General features: G+C 44.1%; 1 protein-coding gene across 1 annotated transcript; it reads left to right on the plus strand.

The window, feature by feature from the left end:
• Window positions 1-489: 489 nt before the first annotated feature.
• Window positions 490-7,275, plus strand: LOC124622621 (glycine-rich RNA-binding protein 7). Its single transcript, XM_047148390.1, has 2 exons — window positions 490-553; window positions 6,438-7,275. Exons 1-2 carry the CDS (start codon window positions 536-538, stop codon window positions 6,912-6,914), a joined length of 495 nt encoding a protein of 164 aa, XP_047004346.1. The 5' UTR covers window positions 490-535; the 3' UTR covers window positions 6,915-7,275.
• Window positions 7,276-20,927: the final 13,652 nt, after the last annotated feature.

Here is a 20,927-nt window from a genome sequence, read left to right on the forward strand (position 1 = left end):
TTCTCTGACAGCCTGAGCTCAGCTCTTCGCTTCTTTGGCGCGTAACGCAGAGTGTTGAGCGGGCGGCAAGGCGCCGGCCGCAGCGGCCAGCCAGCGGTCAGTGTGAGAGAGGCCCCCAGGGGCCCGCAGCGGCCAGCAGCTCCTCGCGGCTCGTCCCCGATTCCTGGTCACCCCGCTGACCCCTACCGCCGCCACCGGCTGCTCATCTCGCCGCGCCGGGAGGGGGTCAGCCGCTGCCGCCGCTTTCCAGTACCACTTTTTCTCACACGCACACACTCACGCGCTCACACACACACACACACACACACACACACACACACACGCGCGGGTGCGCTGCGCGGCATCCTCTCCCAGCCCCCCTTTCCCCCCCTACCGCGCCCCTCGCCCACCGCCGGCAGTGCGGCTATGCACATTTCGCCGTGACGTCACGCAGGTGCGCTCCCGCGCCCGGGTATAAATGCCGGCTGCGGACCTGGCCAAACCGTCAGTTGCTCCCGCAGCTTCGCAACAACATCAGTCGGAGCTCCTAAGCGAGATGAACGCCTTGGCTCTGGTAAGCATACGCCGACCACAGCAGCAAGTTATCTTGTCGTGTCCTCCCGATTTTGCCTCTCAAAATCGGCCGCGGTTAAATGGGCTACGAGGACATTATTAATCGCAGAACCAGACTCTCATGTCATGGTCGTACTAGATTTTTGCCGAGATCAGTGCGAGGGTCCAGCTATCTGCTACTTTGCCGTGTTCGTCTTGAAAACCGTAATAATTTCACATGTAGAGTCACCTTTTCATTTCCAGAACTTCTTACCTGTTCCTGCATGTTCTTTATTCTGGGGAAGATCAATACATGTCAGAACTCATATCTGGTCTTGCTTCAGCCAGCTCCCCATAACTTGCCATAAGACTGTCACTCAGTCACAAAAATATGCATTCAGAGCATCAATACATTCTAGTGTTGTATTATCCCGGGAGTAACATTAAACCGTCCAGAGCTTGTGAACCTAGTTAGCTGTTATGATGCCCAGTAGATACGAAAACCACTTCAACGAATATGATGACTACCAGCCCCAAACTTTCTATGTAAATGACACCAGTCAGAAGCCAAGGGAAGATCAATACATGTCAGAACTCATATCTCGTCTTGCTTCAGCCAGCTCCCCATAATTTCTCATAAGACTGTCAGTCAGTCACAAAAATATGCATTCAGAGTATCAATACATTCTAGTGTGGTATCATCCCAGAAGTAACATTAACCCGTTCAGAGCTTAAGTGAGGCCAGTTAGCTATTATGACGCCCAGTAGATACTAAAATAACTTCAACGAATCTGATGACTATGAGCCCCAAAGTTTCTATGTAAATGACACCACTCAGAAACCAACGAACGCATGAAATGTCTGTCACTGGAAGGGCAACGATAGGCTTTCAAATTGGATAAGTTTCAGAGAAATTTACGACATGGAAATTGTGTTAGCATAGTTGACTCTACAGTCTCGTGTACAATTCTGGTAATTCATCTGCAGTCACGGCGAGTGGTGATGACCAGTCTTAAGTGGACAAGCTGTAACAACATAGCTTGTGACTGGTAAATCATAGAGAAACAAGGGAGGTGCCACTTTTAACATCCCGTCGACATGGTGATCACTAGATACAGGGCACGAGCTCACACTGGACAACGATGGAACGGAAATATGGCAGCACGTTCTGGAAGAACCATCGTAGGTTTAGCTTCAATTTATGCAAAACCACGAAAACTGAAACCACAATGGACGGACGGAGGTTTGAACCGCGCACCTCCAAAGTTCGGATCCAGTCTCTAAACACTGCTCCTTGTGGGAGTGCAAGGGACATTCGGGAACTGAGTCACCAAACTGTATAATGTTCTGATTTTTTTTCCCTCTTATAGCACCATCTTTTCTGTCATTACCTCAGGACCCTATCGCTCATTCTGTCAGATGAATGTTCCCTGTAAGAGATACAGTTTGTAGTACAACTACAATTTCTCAGGCAACTCGTATGTGGGCTCTACTTGTACTTGAGTTGCTTTCCAGTAGGCTTACAGCTAGACATAGATATTAAGTGTCTCACCGTTCGTTGATAATCATAATAGAACTGTAAGATCTGAGCAGAAACGAACAATGAAATACTTACGCAGGTTCTAGTACCTTTATCCTTAGTTCAAAGTTTAGAAAAGCAATTCACACGTTGCCAATAGGCAATAATAAGCTCGTGCACGTATTTGGACTCGGAAAATTTCTTCAATTATTCAAGTTTAATTCTATTTGCCGCAGAATTAAACGCACACTGTATTATTTCATTTTTTATCCATGCGCAAGGAAAAACATAACTTTATGCCAGAAGACTGTCATTTCCACAAGGTAAGAAACGAAAATTTCAGGGTGTCTCATTACGTCTACTCAAATCGCAATTCAATTTTTGTCCTGTTCTTCTTAATTTATTCTGCGTTAATCGAAAGCGTCAAAATACCGTATAGTTCAATACAATATACTATAGCCGATAGAGATTATACATCAGCCTCGTGAAACATTTCCGCAGGAACTAAAAACAACCATCTCTGTGTACATTCAGTCACGCTGCTCACGAAGAAGCTATAGTGTAGAGTGAAAGTACCGGTAGCAGAATCCACACTTGGAGGGTACAAGCGAAAGTAGCGTGTCTCATTAGCGCTGAGGATCTGTTATCGTTTTTGTGCTGCAAAAGATATGCGCTGCGACCAGCGGAAAATCGTAAAACTCTCTTCACTTTATTAGATTGTAACCTTGCGTTAAATATCAGGCGTTTCTGATTTGTGTGGATATGTTCTCGTCTGCTATCTGCTTTCGGTCAAACAACCGCTTAATCTATAATAGCTGAGCTTTTACTTAGTAACCCGAGGAATAGAGTGCACATCTGCATCTCAGTGTTTGAGGAGTGCTTTCAGTTACAGCGCTATCCCATCACGCTTTCTTAAATGTTTGGCGTATTTGTAGGTTATAAGTTCTTCATTGGTTGTTGCGTCCGTCCGGAACAAATTCTAAATTGTGTTTTACCTCGGAAGATGGTAGCAAGATTGGACGCGAGAGTCCGGACTGTGTATCTTTTCCATGTTTCTTCTATGTTATAACTATGCTATCATTCTCTCTTTCTGTCGTTAGTCACCTGAAGGGATGCAGCTTTATTCTGCTAACAAACGCCGTAGCTTGTTCATCATTTAAACGAGTATCTGACTTGAGAACCCCGTATTACAAATGTGTGAAATCGTCTCGAAACAGCGTTTCTGTTTTAGAAATCAGTTATCTGTATCAGTTCAAGTTCAATGGCCTGGCAGTGGGGTACATGTTAGCGTACTGCAGGGAATTTTGTGTACGATTCAACCATTCTGCAAAGCAAAGTTTAGCTTAACTGACACAACCAACTGGTGTAGCACAAACACATGTTAATAAAAATCACAAACGATGATGTGTTTGTTTGTACAAAGCAGTAAGCCGCCTAATGATCGGAATTTGAAACACGAATCGAGTGACACGTTAGAGAGGTTAAGATACTGGTCTCGTATTCGAGAGCTATAGCTCCGTCCATGATATCATTAAATGGCTGCAAGACAACATCGCTCTAACAGACACGAGGGCTATTCCCTTCCCTAATCTTGTTCTAGACCTCTATAACATCGATGTAGACAACACAAAAAGTTCTAATTCTGTTTCCCCTTCCTAACGTGTACAGCCGCAGCACAGGTAACCAATCTGCTAAAAAAATTACTCGCACGCGCATTTCTCGTTTGTTTCCAAGGATTTCCAAGAATTTCCCTCGAGTTACGTCAGTATTTCTGGAGGCGGCACTAGACACTCCACCTACGACGATGAAGTATTATTCTATGCCGTCACCCTCAAGCGAACAGAAAACATTCCACAGGCCGATTCGTATCCAGAGAGCATCATTGATACAAGGACTGGGTTCACATATTGACGACTGGGTGGATATTTTGTACATTATTTATATTGCAAATGAAAACTCGTCTCGTATCAGTCTCCGTGTAGGTTTGTAAGACCCAGCATCTCCGTGAGCTACAGCCGTAGGCACGTCGGAAGGTTATCCAATCTGAACCGAATGCTGTTATGAATATCCAGTCTCATATCTGTAGCAGGACTTAAATATTCAGTCTCGACGGGATGTAATTTTCAGTTCGATTCCGTCGCACGACTTAATATCCAGTCTCATAGCGGTAGGTTCTTAGCTGCAACGGGGCTTGCCAGTCCCACATTCGCGGAAGGGTACAATACCAGGTCTGACACGTGCACATGGATTGGTAAAGATGAAACTGTCATCGACCTGAAAGCTGATTTCGACTCGTGAGCTTCCTACTGGCGTTGTTCTACTGGACTGATATACCATTGCCTTCCTCTAACATTTGCACAGACTTACTCAGCCCGTTTTCCTGCGGTTTTATGTGGAGTGTATACGACGCTACATCTCGGTATATCTCACATTAACAAATCATTGAGGGAATTCTACGGATGCAATAGGTTGCCATTATGTGACTTGTCCTAACCAGTAACAACGTCCAGCGGATGTAGCCTTGAGCTAATACTATGGAACATACCTAAGAATCACAGAAAACATTTGAGAACTGACTGGGTATCTAATACCGCACCACTAAATTTGTAATTTCGCACTTGTACAATGAGTTAGCGTTCAATCTCGTAGCCCTCTCCCCTCTCTCTTTCACTACTGGGTGGGACTTACTATTGTTCTCCGTATGGTGCTTCACATCCACTGCGTGACAAGGTATAGTGTTTCCAAACAAAGAGCAAGGAGGCTAGTCCCGCTCTCTCCGCACAACGACGTCACAAGGGCCGTCTACAGACTGTTTCACAACGTTATATCGACCAGTCCGCAGTGCTCCTTTTAAATCAGTAACGAAACAAGGCGCAGACACGCCGTAAATGCTTTTGACACTGCACAGAACACAGATAATAGTAACTAGTAAAAAGAACCCAAGGAAAGCACTGAAACAGAAGGCACGTAAATCATCTGTCTGGCAATGCAACATGCGAAACTATTTCTAAGTTCTCCTGTATAGAATTACACAGGCCACTTTCCCCACTGCTCTCGCTATGGTCGTGCAGAGGGGTGTTCTCTGTCAGAGAGGCCATGGACACTGTAAGAAGTAAGTGCTCTGTGCGCATGCGCTGCCCCAAGTTGCGCTATGCGAATGTGCAGCACTGCTAGGCGAGTCCTCGCGGTAAACATCATCTGTCTCGTTGTTATCGTGGATAAATGGGGCAATGTAGCCAATCAGATGGTAGTTGCAACTTCTAATTAGAGATGTGTTTGAACAAAACTATTCGAATAGCTCGGGAGATCCCTCGGGTTATGTTCGATCTTTTGATCGCTCTGCAATCTAGTGACTTCTGCATGGACTGAAAACTTTTCTAGGGTGCAGGTCATGCGCAACAAAAAAAAAATGGTTCAAATGGCTCTGAGCACTATGCGACTTAACTGCTGAGGTCATCAGTCGCCTAGAACTTAGAACTAATTAAACCTAACTAACCTAAGCACGTCACACATATCCATGCCCGAGGCGAGATTCGAACCTGCGACCGTAGCGGTCACGCGGTTCCAAACTGAAGCGCCTAGAACCGCACAGCCACACCGACCAGCAAGGCGCAACAACGACAAATAATAAATAAATAAACACTTCAATCATAATTCTGTCCAATTCTCGAGTGTTCACTCGTCCTGCGATCTAGTGAGGTCTGACGGTACGATCTCCAAGCCGGGTCTCGCGATAATAATTACAGTCACTATATCACGATACATTTCGTTTGTTCGCCATTTAATTATTGATTAACTATCTCGAGTGTTTCAAATGAACGGGTTAATACTGATTAAAATCTGGCAAAGTTTTTGTCTGTTATTCTAATACGTGAACAGGGACTGAATAGCTCATTTACAACCAATCATTACCGCCTCTCATAGGCAAATAAAGTATTATACTGCGTTCAGTCAAGTAATATTTTGTAGAGGACAGTACTTTCGCTTTTGTCTGTTATCTTTTCTTAAAAATCACTATAAATTCTTTCGTATCGATGCATACCGGTACTCGTATTGTGAATTTGTTCAAACGCACCATGAGTTTGTCAGTGGTAGGATTTAATGCTATTTCCTCCAGTGTTTCACGAAACTGCAAAATTTTAAGCGGAACCATAGCTTGTTGTTGTGGCTAGTTGGTAGTTTCTTGTGTATCCCTTGCGCGATTCAAATGTCACGTGATAGTTCGAACGAGCTCGATACTGTATCGTACGCTGCGGCGTATCGGGAAATCTCGAGCCCGTTCGAACACGAGTATTGTTCGCCCAGTTCTACTGGCGCGGCAGTAGTACAGACAGAGTGTACCTGTAGCAGCCGAGGTTTTCACCGGTCGTGTTTTGTGTGTGCGCAGTGTGTGGTGGCGGCGATGGTGGCAGCCGCCACGGCCGAGCCGCCGAGCGGCTACAGCTACAACCGTCCCAGTGGGGGCGGCAGTTTCATCGGCGGAGGCGGCGGCAGCTTCATCGGAGGCGGCGGCGGCGGCGGCTACATCTCGGTGAGCCCCGGCTACACCACCAGCGAGGGCGCCACCGTCGACGCCGAACTGCTCGGCAAGATCCGCGCCATCCTGCTGCGCGAAGAACAGCAGCGCGGCGGCGGCGGCGGCGGCTTCATCGGCGGCGGCGGCCACGGCGGCGTGTCCACGGCGTACGGCGTGCCTTCCACCTCGTACGGAGTGCCCGGCTACGTGAGCCAGCGCGTCGTCGGCATCGACCTGGAGGGCATCCGGCAGGCGATCCAGGTGGCGCAGTACGAGCAGACGACGTACGGACACGGAGGCGGCGGCGGCTACAGCTACCCGTCCTCCTCGTACGGCGCCCCCTACTGAGGGGCGCGCGCCGCGCGGCCGTAGACACCGCGCAGCCGTTACAACGCTGTACCTGGCACGCTGCCGGCCCGCCGCCGACGCCGCCCCCGCAGGCGCCGACGCCGACGCGCCCGCCCCCGGCCCCTCGGCGGCACGGCGGCACGCACAGAGGCCTCGGGCTCGACGGAGCAACACGGGTCCCTTCTCCAGACCGGCAACGGAGAAACACTACTATTACACGTTATCCCCATCATCTTGTAAATACAAACGACGCGACGCAGTACACCCCTTTCCACATATCGTTTTATTCAATCTTTTTTATACGTATGTTAAGCTTTTTATAGGAAAACAGATGAAAAAATAAAAAATACATGAGCCACCGTAAAAACACTGCTTGTTTTCTTTTTACTCCTATTCCTCTTCACGTTCTGGACAGAGATCTTTCCAGCATCTTCAGTTACTTCATCCATTACAGAATATGAAGAAAGCGTCTATGATAGTGACCAGAAAGGTAAGAATAAAACATCATTTAAAATTTTAAAATTTTTCCATTTTAAAATTTTTTGTTTTTAAAATTCAGTCTTAATCACACCACATATGTTACAAGAACACAGGTGACCGGTTTCGGTCATATCACATGACCATCATCAGACCCATGGCATCCTTCGAAGATGGTAGGTGGAGCACTCTTCTCAGCTGCTGAAGGATGCCATGGGTCTGATGATGGTCATGTGATATGACCGAAACCGGTCACCTATGTTCTTGTAACATATGTCGTGTGATTAAGACTGAATTTTAAAAACAAAAAATTTTAATCACTGTTCCAAAAATGTTTATTAAAATTTTTCAAAACATAATTTGTCGATTAATGTGCAGAACAGAGCAACAGGTTGCGTACTGCCTTGCGTTGATGCTGAAGGGTGTTTTTAACTAGTAACTTTTTGCCACTACACCAGCATTACATTTCAGCATGCTCGCACCCGACAAGCAAAAATGATCAAAATAAATCGGATAGAACATTACTTGCGGCTCTGTTCTGTACGTCAATTACAACGTTTGCCATGTGCCTCGTAGTCGATGATGCTTCACTTTGATCACATCAATCGTAATCGTACGAGCAGAAGAATATCTTGCAGTGCACATTTCCTACAGTCTTATATAATATACAGACTGTATCGACCCAACAAAACATTGCTATATGTCTTGACTGTTAATAATAAACTAAAATTTCTTACTTGAGAACTGTCACGACTCTCTTTTAAGACTGACGTATTTCCATGATTCTGAGGTTGCGCATTACAAATCACTTCTCGATGTAGCAACTCCAGTTACGTTCCTTCGATGGCCGTCTTGGAAATCTTACCATTCCAGTACAGTTAAGTTGATTATCTTCACAATACCAAGTCGGCTGCTGAGATTTTTGCTTTAGAGAAACACACTCTCATTACTCACAATTTCGTTCCGCCAAGGTCTTTTCTTTCTTTCTTTCTCATTTTATTTCTATATTTTTGAGAAAAGGAGCTTCAAATGGATGGTTCTCTACCTTCTAGGTTAGTTTAGGTTGGTTACCAAGTATTTGCCTACAGTTGTGCTCGCAGAATAATAAAAAACGTTTTCAGTCTGTCCCATTTAATGAGCTGTTAATTACTGCATTTTCCATACCATACTTGAAGAGAAGTCAAACTTGAAGACATCCTAAGCACACCTGTACTCATTAACACTCTCACCTTCTTCATTTCGCCTTGTCTTGCAAGTTTATGCATTAGAAAACAGGAAAGGAGTAATTAAAATTAACTGAGGAATTTCCAGGGCGGATGATTTTGCAGTCTCATTCTTCAGCCAACGTTACACACATACTCCTTGGAACAAAAGGAAATAATAAAGCAATGTAATGCGAGTTGTAAAGGTTCTAAAGATATTGCAATGTCCAGTCCAACATATAGTTTTGATCTGCAAGGAAGTTTCAAATCAACACACACTCCACTGCAAGGTGAAAATTCTTTCTTGACGCAATCCCTCAGTCTGTGGCTAAGCCATGTCTCCAATATGCTGTATCTTTTCTTGCAGAAGTTCTAGTCTAGCCAAGTTACGCAGGAGAACATCTGTGGAGTTTGGAAGGCAGAAGTCGAGGTACTGTAGGAAGTGAAGCTCTGAGGAGTGGTCCTGAATCGTGCTTGAGTGGCTCAATCGGTAGAGCACTCTCTCGCAAAAGGCTAAGATCTCTGTTTCGGCTCCCAGTTACTTTTGATCTGCCATAGCCCACACTTTACTGCAGAGTGAAATTTCTTTCTGGATATTGCAGTGACTCGGTGCAGGGAAAGAGGACAAAAAGAACATAACTAATGACGCACCGAAGCAATAGTGTTCGGTAGCTTTTGCAGGTGTGCTAGTTGCTGCGGGAACATACTTAGTAACCACTCTTACAAGGACAAAATGAACATCTGTAGCTGCCTGTTTTGAAATCCTCCATTGACGATGCGCATGGAAAGGAGATTTAAAGGACAGTAGCTCCACCCCTGCAGAAAGGAAAGTGAGAGGAAGGCGCCTCTTCGGCCAGAGTGTGACCTGCCGCCTCTTACCTCTCCCCTCGCGCCCTTCTTCGGCAGTCACGAATCGAAAGTTGGCTAGCGAAGAGTCGAACGGCACTTACTCGCCGCCAGACATCCAGGGCAACGCCCGACGGGCAGATTTCCCCCTCTTGTTGTGACCCAGCGGGGTTCGCTGGCGGAGATGGGCGAGCCCAGTAGTAAACAAGCCAATTCCGGGCAGCGGGTAGCGGACAGCGGGCCACGCACTGGTGGTGAAAGTGGCCGACCGGTCAGCAGGTGGTTGCGCAACGCCGTGGCATTACGCATGCGAGAGGCGAAAGGAAGAGCCCCGGCGAGGACACTGGCCACCAAGGGACACCCGGTTTCGCCGCTGCCTTTTCCTCTACTGGCCGCGTGCCAGCGCTGTACGTCTGCGGGTCTAAGATGGGTGCAAATGACGCAAACAAAACTTGTCAAGGACAATTTTTATAAACGCACCAGACAAGAAAATGAGTCACCCCTATCAAGCTAACAGCGTGTAGCTCAATCTAGTGTGCGATTTGCGCTTTTACCAGTGGGGGGGGGAGGGGGGGGGGGTGAGGGGGGGGGTGTCCTAGGGTTCAAATGGCTCTGAGCACTATGGGACTCAACTGCTGAGGTCATTAGTCCCCTAGAACTTAGAACTAGTTAAACCTAACTAACCTAAGGACATCACAAACATCCATGCCCGAGGCAGGACTCGAACGGTGTCCTAGGGGGTCAGTATAATTATATATGTTACTAGCTTGGACCGTGGCGTTACCCATGGTTAAACAGTTATTTATAAATAGATGTTAATGCCGAAACTCACTAATCACGCGTATGCACTATCAGAAAAGCTATCCCTTGTTATATCTTTAAAAGTACATTATAGGTAAAGCTTATTTACAAAATCATCTACATACAGGTATACGAGGGGAATTCAAAAAGTAAAGGTACATTTGTGAAAAGCTGTACTTATTCTGATGATAGAAAACTGAAACATGCGTTATTTTTCTACGTAACATCCCTCGACTTCAATGCAGTTTTCCCGACGTTTTACGAGTTCTTTTGTTTTTTATTTCATCAGAAAATACGTTTATCGGTTGCATCTGTGACCAGTTTTGCACCGCAGCAATGACGTCTTCATCACTTTCAAATCTTCTTCCCTGTAGTGCTTCCGTTAAGGGTCCAAACATGTGAAAATCGCTTGGAGCCAGGTCTGGACTGTATGGTGGATGTTCCAGCACCTCGAATCTCAACTCCTTTATTGCGTCGGCTGTCCGTTTGGCAGAATGTGGGCGAGCGTTATCTTGCTGCAGGATGACACCTCTTCACAGTTTTCCACGGCATTTGGATCTGATTGCAGGTTTTAGTTTCGTACGCAACACATCACATCCACCATACAATACAGACCTGGCTCTAAAGCCTCGTTTACGCTGGGGCGACGCGTTGCAACATTGTGGCATGCTACGGAAATGTGGCGTGCGCCGTCTTGTCATTTAGTTCTAAATGTTTTGAAATGCTTAACTACTACATAACACTTCTTCAAAATTAATAAGCAAACATATTAATAGTAAGACTGTATTAAAAACTTTCAGTGTTCGGCTCCGCAAATTTAAATTATATGTAAAGTTTTACTCCAGTGCGTGGGAAATAAACATCCCAGGTTAGGATGCATAAAGTAAAACCAGAGGAGGGGATGATCTGATGCAGAGGGGGGGAAATACCCCCCCCCCCCCTGCAAATCGCACACTGGGTCAATCACAGTCTTTGATGATAGCCTCGGTTCGTCTTTTATTTTTTGTTTAGTTACTGAAATCACACAAACTGCCATCCTGTGTTTCTGAAGCATGTCGCACAATACATTCAGTGTATTGGAAATCCACACCGAGGTGATGGGATAGCGATATGCTTTTTTCAGACTGCGATGGTATCGCGTAGGGATATGAAAGCACAGTGCATCGGCAAAGCTGTCACTTGTACTCAGGTGATTCATGTGAAAAGGGAAATTAATACGAATCCAGTATTCCGAGGTCCACAATGTCAAGGGTGTGCCAAGGATACAAAATTTCGGCGTTACTGCTCACCACGGATAACGCAGTGGACGGCGCCCTTCGCTTAACGACCGAGAGCAGCGGCATTTGCTTTGAGTTTCAGCTCTATTAGAAAAGCAAAACTGGGTGAAATAAGCACAGAAATCAACGTGGCACGTACGACGAACTTATCCGTTAGGACAGTGAGGGTATGGCAGCAGGTGACCGATGCGAGTGCCTTTGTTAATAGCAAGGCATCGCTTGCTGTGCTTCTCCTGGGTTCATATGGACCTTAGACGACTGGAAAACCGTGGCCTGGTCAGATGACTCCCGATATCAGTTGGTAAGGCTGACGGTAGGGTTCGAGTGTGGCGCACACCCCACTAAACCAAGGACCCAAGTTGCCAACAAGGATCTGCGCAAGTTGACAGTTGCTCCATAATCGTGTAAGCTGTGTTTACATGTGATATGGCGCGCGCCGCTATCCTGTGATCTTGTTCAGAGCGCGCACTGTAATCGATTATAGTTCGCTGTCCTGGTGCGGGTGGCGCTCCGGGGCGATTTGCTATGACGTCGCTGGCGTGTTTGCGGTGGCCGGCGGAAAGCGAGAGAGTAGTTGGTTTTCCTGGTATTGCACAGAACGTGAAGTTCGCTCTGCCTGACCTGCTAGTGACTAGCGCTAAGGTTGTTGTGCCTCGCAATATGAGCAGAGTGGTCTGGGGCGGAGGCGACTCGCCGATGTGCTGGCCATGTGGTGGTGATTAATTGGAGTCGGCGTACTTGTTCTTCCTACCTGTCTGACGGATAGGTCCTGTGGTGTCCTGTGATACTCTGGCCCGGAGACGGTGTTGTCGGAACTTTTTGCTGTGTGTGTGGCTCGTTACGATATTTGTTGCTCAACTGGAGTCCTGCCCGGAGTTGCGTTCATTTATGGTACATTTGGCAGTCGATGTGTTAGGTAAAGTCTGCCTAAGAAGGGCGGTTTTGTACAGTATATACATAGTGAATTACTGCTGCTTGGTACATGTGGTCTTCTGGGACCTGAACAACACGATCTCCTCAATTTGGTTGTGTAACACCATTTAGTGGTATGTTCTGTTTTTGTTTTTTTTGTTTTTTTTTTTTTGTTTTTTTCTGTGTTATTATTAACTTGGTGGAATAGTCGCTTTTGGTGTCGTTAAGGCACTTCTAAGACTGTGGTTTGACTATTCATGTGGGCTTGGCTTTTATTGTTTCGTTTTAAGAAGCGAGAATTGTTTGAGATTTGTGTGTTGGCTTCCGGCACTTATTAACAGCGCCCGAGTTAACGGCGCCGTGCTGTCGGGATGTTATACTGTATTTTTTAATTTTATCTTGTGTTGATATTATCTGTCGTGTGTTACAGAATATAACCAAGGTGCGTAAGTGAAGGGCAGTTGTGGGAGGTATGTCGAGGAGCTCTCAGCGGTTTATTTCTGGGACCGTTTCTAGTGGGAAGGCTCTGAAGTGCTGAGAGCTCGCTCGTCTGTGATTGCGTTATGAGTTGCCCTCACCCTTTGGTTGTATCAAATTATTATTTTGTTATTATATTTATTCGTTGTGTGTTGCGCTTCTTTCATTTTATGGTGCCAAGCTCATTATCTTTCTCAAAGTTTTTTATATAAATCATTTTAAATTGCAATGCCAAGTGAACTTATTATTGGATTTTGTCTTTTGGGTAAACTCTAAAAGCACTATTGTAAAAGGTTCTTGATTTTATGGTGGCAAGCCACCGTTATTGTTTTCAAAGCTCACTCTTTAACCATTTGTTAAGTTTTGTAAGTTATATGAATTTGTTGTTATTTAAAAGAGTTTAGTATTGGCAATTTAATAAATTGTGTACAGAGTCTGCTGTTTGGATATTATTGGGTGGAACTCCTTAGATAGTTGTCCTATAAGAATACACATTTCAACATGGAATGGACTGTGCTCTCTGGTCCAACTGAACCAGTCATTGACAATTTGAGGCCATCCATAGACTTCATGTTCTCAAACAACGATGCAATTTTTATGGATGATAATGCTCCATATCATCGGTCCACAGTTGCTCGCGACTGGTTTGAAGAACATCCTGGACGTTGGATGGAATGACTTGGGGCACCCAGATCGCCCGACATGAATCCCGTCAAACATTTATGGGATATAGTCGAGAGGTCAGTTCGTGCATAAAATCCTGCACTGACAACACTTTCGCAGCTATGGACGGCTATAGAGGCAGCAAGGGTCAATATTTCTTCATGTAACTTCCAACGACTTGTTGGATCCTTGCAACGTCGAGTTGCTTACACTAGGCCAGGCAAAAGGAGGTCCGACACAATGTTAGCATGTATCTCATAACTTTTGTCACGTCAGTGTATGATGTCAATGGTACATTTTCCGAGTCACAATAAGAACCTCTGCCGGCGTAACAGTGTGTGCTCCCGTCATCCTTTGGACAACTCGCTGCGAGTTTCTTAGACTTCGTTCACGGTGACACCGACAACTGTCGATAGACCAACCGCCACAGGCCGCCCGTAGACATCCGCCAACAGCTTGGTCACAGCGTGCACGATATCCTTCGTCAAATTTTGGCGGGATCAAGGAGGTTAGATCAGGTTAGGTTAGAATCTATTCTGTCATGGTGACGCACTGTCCTTCCTCTCATGACAACAGCTACAGGCTGCCTGCGACGATTTAATTAACGGATAAGGACTTTCATTTCTCGAATAGTTGCTGTTGTGACCGTGTGTTGTTAAGCCACAGGTCCAAATAGTAGTATAACCAGGACTCAGGTGAACCTGCAATAATACTCATAAAAGTAAAATCTTCTTCTGTTTAAATAAGATTCTTCAATAGCAGACCGTTTTCGCTATCAAGGAGTAGAGGCATGGCCAATTTTGGCGTAGACTGTTAAAATACGTTCGTGGAAAAAGTTTAAAATATTGTGAAACGAGCGAAGACTCCATACATTGAAGTTAAAATAATACGATAATATGTGGTGTCATTTTTCTCTTTCATATGTTTTTATTTAACGATAATTCTTTCCTTAAATACGAAAGAGTCTGAATAACTTACTTCAAGTGATATTATTAGCTGCACTTCGTTATTAGAGTTTAGATGTCAATGTTCACGTCAGCTATGAATCACACTTTCACCAATAATCGGAATAAGGCGTGGCAAAATATCACTTCGATATTCGTTGCAACTGGCTTGTAAGAGATCAGTAAATATATAACAGAACTGGATCGTAAAATCCGGCCGCGGTGGCCGAGCGGTTCTAGGCGCTTCAGTCCGGAACCGCGCTACTGCTACGGTCGCAGGTTCGAAACCTGCCTCCTGCATGGATGTGTGTGATTTCCTTAGGTTAGTCAGGTTTAAGTAGTTCTAAGTTCTACGGGACTGCTGACGTCAGATGTTAAGTGTCATAGTGCTCAGAGCCACTTGAACTGTTTGGATCGTAAAAGTAATTTAATAAACCTAACTGACGTAATTTTTCCCGAGGACATGCAGCTTTACTGTATGATTAAATGATGATGGCGTCCTCTTGGGTAAAATATTCCGGAGGTAAAATAGTCCCCCATTCGGATCTCCGGGCGGGGACTACTCAAGAGGACGTCGTTATCAGGAGAAAGAAAACTGGCATTCTACGGATCGGAGCGTGGAATGTCAGATCCCTTAATCGGGCAGGTAGGTTAGAAAATTTAAAAAGGGAAATGGATAGGTTGAAGTTAGATATAGTGGGAATTAGTGACGTTCGGTGGCAGGAGGAACGAGACTTCTGGTCAGGTGACTACAGGGTTATAAACACAAAATCAAATAGGGGTAATGCAGGAGTAGGTTTAATAATGAATAGGAAAATAGGAATGCGGGTTAGCTACTACAAACAGCATAGTGAACGCACTATTGTGGCCAAGATAGACACAAAGCCCATGCCTACTACAGTAGTACAAGTTTATATGCCAACTAGCTCTGCAGATGATGAAGAAATTGATGAAATGTATGACGAGATAAAAGAAATTATTCAGGTAGTGAAGGGAGACGAAAATTTAATAGTCATGGGTGACTGGAATTCGAGTGTAGGAAAAGGGAGAGAAGGAAACATAGTAGGTGAACATGGATTGGGGGGAAGAAATGAAAGAGGAAGCCGCCTTGTAGAATTTTGCACAGAGCATAACTTAATCATAGCTAACACTTGGTTCAAGAATCATGAAAGAAGGTTGTATACCTGGAAGAATCCTGGAGATACTAAAAGGTATCAGATAGATTACATAATGGTAAGACAGAGATTTAGGAACCAGGTTTTAAATTGTAAGACATTTCCAGGGGCAGATGTGGATTCTGACCACAATCTATTGGTTATGAACTGCAGATTGAAACTGAAGAAACTGCAAAAAGGCGGGAATTTAAGGAGATGGGACCTGGATAAACTGAAAGAACCAGAGGTTGTACAGAGTTTCAGGGAGAGCATAAGGGAACAATTGACAGGAATGGGGGAAAGAAATAAAGTAGAAGAAGAATGGGTAGCTCTGAGGGATGAAGTAGTGAAGGCAGCAGAGGATCAAGTAGGTAAAAAGACGAGGGCTAATAGAAATCCTTGGGTAACAGAAGAAATATTGAATTTAATTGATGAAAGGAGAAAATATAAAAATGCAGTAAATGAAGCAGGCAAAAAGGAATACAAACGTCTCAAAAATGAGATCAACAGGAAGTGCAAAATGGCTAAGCAGGGATGGCTAGAGGACAAATGTAAGGATGTAGAGGCTTGTCTCACTAGGGGTAAGATAGATACTGCCTATAGGAAAATTAAAGAGACCTTTGGAGAGAAGAGAACCACTTGTATGAATATCAAGAGCTCAGATGGCAACCCAGTTCTAAGCAAAGAAGGGAAGGCAGAAAGGTGGAAGGAGTATATAGAGGGTTTGTACAAGGGCGATGTACTTGAGGACAATATTATGGAAATGGAAGAGGATGTAGATGAAGATGAAATGGGAGATAAGATACTGCGTGAAGAGTTTGACAGAGCACTGAAAGACCTGAATCGAAACAAGGCCCCGGGAGTAGACAACATTCCATTAGAACTACTGATGGCCTTGGGAGAGCCAGTCCTGACAAAACTCTACCATCTGGTGAGCAAGATGTATGAGACAGGCGAAATACCCACAGACTTCAAGAAGAATATAATAATTCCAGTCCCAAAGAAAGCAGGTGTTGACAGATGTGAAAATTACCGAACTATCAGTTTAATAAGTCACAGCTGCAAAATACTAACGCGAATTCTTTACAGACGAATGGAAAAACTGGTAGAAGCAGACCTCGGGGAAGATCAGTTTGGATTCCGTAGAAATGCTGGAACATGTGAGGGAATACTAACCTTACGACTTATCTTAGAAGAAAGATTAAGAAAAGGCAAACCTACGTTTCTAGCATTTGTAGACTTAGAGAAAGCTTTTGACAACGTTAACTGGAATACTCTCTTTCAAATTCTAAAGGTGGCAGGGGTAAAATACAGGGAGCGAAAGGCTATTTACAATTTGTACAGAAACCAGATGGCAGTTATAAGAGTCGAGGGGCATGAAAGGGAAGCAGTGGTTGGGAAAGGAGTGAGACAGGGTTGTAGCCTCTCCCCGATGTTATTCAATCTGTATATTGAGCAAGCAGTAAAGTAAACAAAAGAAAAATTCGGAGTAGGTATTAAAATCCATGGAGAAGAAATAAAAACTTTGAGGTTCGCCGATGACATTGTAATTCTGTCAGAGACAGCATAGGACTTGGAAGAGCAGTTGAACGGAATGGACAGTGTCTTGAAAGGAGGATATAAGATGAACATCAACAAAAGCAAAACGAGGATAATGGAATGTAGTCAAATTAAATCGGGTGATGCTGAGGGGATTAGATTAGGAAATGAGACACTTAAAGTAGTGAAGGAGTTTTGCTATTTAGGGAGTAAAATAACTGATGATGGTCGAAGTAGAGAGGATATAAAATGTAGACTGGCAATGGCAAGGAAATCGTTTCTGAAGAAGAGAAATTTGTTAACATCGAGTATAGATTTAAGTGTCAGGAAGTCGTTTCTGAAAGTATTTGTATGGAGTGTAGCCATGTATGGAAGTGAAACATGGACGATAACCAGTTTGGACAAGAAGAGAATAGAAGCTTTCGAAATGTGGTGCTACAGAAGAATGCTGAAGATAAGGTGGGTAGATCACGTAACTAATGAGGAGGTATTGAATAGGATTGGGGACAAGAGAAGTTTGTGGCACAACTTGACTAAAAGAAGGGATCGGTTGGTAGGACATGTTTTGAGGCATCAAGGGATCACAAATTTAGCATTGGAGGGCAGCGTGGAGGGTAAAAATCGTAGAGGGAGACCAAGAGATGAATACACTAAGCAGATTCAGAAGGATGTAGGTTGCAGTAGGTACTGGGAGATGAAGAAGCTTGCACAGGATAGAGTAGCATGGAGAGCTGCATCAAACCAGTCTCAGGACTGAAGACCACAACAACAACAACAACTGACGTTAAGAGGTCTATTTAGTTCACCTTGCCTAGCCCACTTGCAGCGAATTCGTAATATAATTCCTTGATTTCCATTTAACTACCAGATCTCTATTGATGCTGGTTAAACGAGTACTAACAGTTCGTAAAGCTTCATAAAAGTTCAGTTCGTGCCTGAATACCGCAGTGAAAAATAATTAGTCAAAGTCTTCGTAATATTAACTGTCAGGGATATTGTTAAACTTCCGATCCTGTTCAATGTGTAAGGTCGTTTACTGTCATTTAAACTTCCATCAAATTCTTCTGAGCTATAAGAATCGCCATTTGAAGTTGCTTGGTTAATCTTCTTTTAACTGGAAAGTATCCAAATTAAAGATTGTCGTATTAAGCAACTCCCCCAACTAAGACATTTTATTGTAGAAACAGTAATCCCTTTATCATGATTTCAACGTTTACAAAAGACTCTTCTTCAGAAGGAAATATTGACAGCCTAAACGAGTTAACAGTGAAAACAACAATAATATCTCGTTACGAATACAAAAAAATATTCAAACTTACTGGATTATACGTTATTGCAGAAGTATATTAAAACATAGCCGCAGGGCTCAATCAAATATAAAACTTCACCTCCATATTAAATTAAATCATGAACAAAACGGTTGTTGTCATTTAGTAGTCATTCACCAATGTACAGCTAGTGCCAAGTGCCACGTACCCAGCGCTTGCCCTAAGGAAAGAGTCTGGCAAGAGAGGGCACTAGCAAGAAGGGTGCACGATAGTGACTGAAACTTTAGCATGGTAAACTTGCGTAAAACGTTAAAATTAAAATCATGACATTAAAAACCAGACCAAATTTAGCTGTGTACATACTTCAAATGAATAAAATAGCAACAAATAATCAGTTACCTTCTAAAAAGGTCATTGTGCCAAAAACAAGTTACGTAAAACTGTGAATAGCCCAAATAGAAACATTAGCAAAAAGAACCAGGGAAGAGAAAGGGGGTGGGATGGCGAAAGAGGAAAAGAAGAGGAGAATGGAGAGTGATGGGGGGCGGTGGTGGAGTGGAGGACATGGTAAAACGTGTACACCTCTCAAATACATCAAACGTCTAGTTGACTTTGAGATATCTTAATACATGTTCTGAGCACTTATTACGTATAATCAATCACCGACATACACATATCTGATAGAACACAACTTTTAATTATTACAGTCGGACATTAGATACAATTGTGAATACAATTTTTTTCATTTCATTTGTTAACGAGACATTTTTAATAATTACATTGGATCTCGACAATGTCTTCCAGGACGTCTGCCGACCGCTGGCCGTCAGTTGGTCTCCAATAGCGTCCGGTGCCCCCTTTGCCGCATCGTCAGGACAGCACTGGAAAATCTTATCGAACTCGAACGTGGATCATGAAATAAACACGAAACAAATATTTTTAGATCATCGAGCCACATAAAATCTATGACACAAAATTGTAACACGGGTACCTACTTACCTGGCGTCGCTCAGCGAAACCTATCAGTGTTTGGCACAATTCATCGTCAACACTATACAGGTTAGTATACATTTTAACCTCCGTGGGCGGGACGGAACCCAAGACGCCTCTGTGTTTGAGCGCGAATCGCGAGTAGTGTGCATTTTTTCCTGTTGTACGAATATATGAGATGATGAGAGAAACGTCGTATTACATACTCAAGATGATGCGTGATGACATTGGAAGGCAAGATTACAAATTCTCTGCACAGCTTCAGATAAATTCAGCAAAACGGGCATATGTCAATCAACCTTCAATGATTGTCTTTCAGCATACATGTGACTTACAAACATGTTGTTGTTGTGGTCTTCAGTCCAGAGACTGGTTGGATGCAACTCTCCGTGCTACTCTATCCTGTGCAAGCTTCTTCATCTCCCAGTACCTACTGTAACCCATATCCTTCTGAATTTGTTTGGTGTATTCATCTCTTGGTGTCCATCTACGATTTTTACCCTCCACGCTGCCCTCCAATACTAAATTGGCGATCCCTTGATGCCTCAGAATACGCCACACCAACCGATCCCTTCTTCTAGTCAAGTTGGGCCACAAATTTCTCTTCTCCCCAATTCTGTTCAATACCTCCTCATTAGTTATGTAATCTACCCATCTAATCTTCAGCATTCTTCTGTAGCACCACATTTCGAAAGCTTGTATTCTGTTCTTGTCCAGACTACTTATCGTCCACGTTTCACTTCCATACATGGCTACACTCCAAAAATGGCTCCGAGCACAATGGGACTCAACTGCTGAGGTCATTAGTCCCCTAGAACTTAGAACTACTTAAACCTAACTAACCTAAGGACATCACAAACATCCATGCCCGAGGCAGGATTCGAACCTGCGACCGTAGCGGTCTTGCGGTTCCAGACTGCAGCGCCTTTAACCGCACGGCCACTTCGGCCGGCCGGCTACACTCCGTACATATACTTTCAGAAACGACTTCCTGACACTTAAATCTATACTCGATGTTAACAAATTTCTCTTCTTCAGAAACTCTTTCCTTGCCATTGCCAGTCTACATTTTATATCCTCTCAACTTCGACCATCATCAGTTATTTTGCTCCCCAAATAGCAAAACTCCTTTATTACTTTAAGTGTCTCATTTCCTAATCTAATTCCCTCAGCATCGCCCGACTTATTTCGACTACATTCCATTGTCATCGTTTTGCTTTTGTTGATGTTCATCTTATATCCTCTCTTCAAGACACTGTCCATACCGTTCAACTGCTCTTCCAAGTCCTTTGCTGTCTCTGACAGAATTACAATGTCATCGGCGAACCTCAAAGTTTTTATTTCTTCTCCATGGATTTTAATGCCTACTCCGAACTTTTCTTTTGTTTCCTATACTGCTTGCTCAATATACAGATTGAATAGCATCGGGGAGAGGCTACAACCCTGTCTCACACCCTTCCCAA

Source organism: Schistocerca americana, chromosome 7, assembly GCF_021461395.2.
Source record: "Schistocerca americana isolate TAMUIC-IGC-003095 chromosome 7, iqSchAmer2.1, whole genome shotgun sequence".
In the NCBI taxonomy this organism is placed as follows: Eukaryota; Metazoa; Arthropoda; class Insecta; order Orthoptera; family Acrididae; genus Schistocerca; species Schistocerca americana.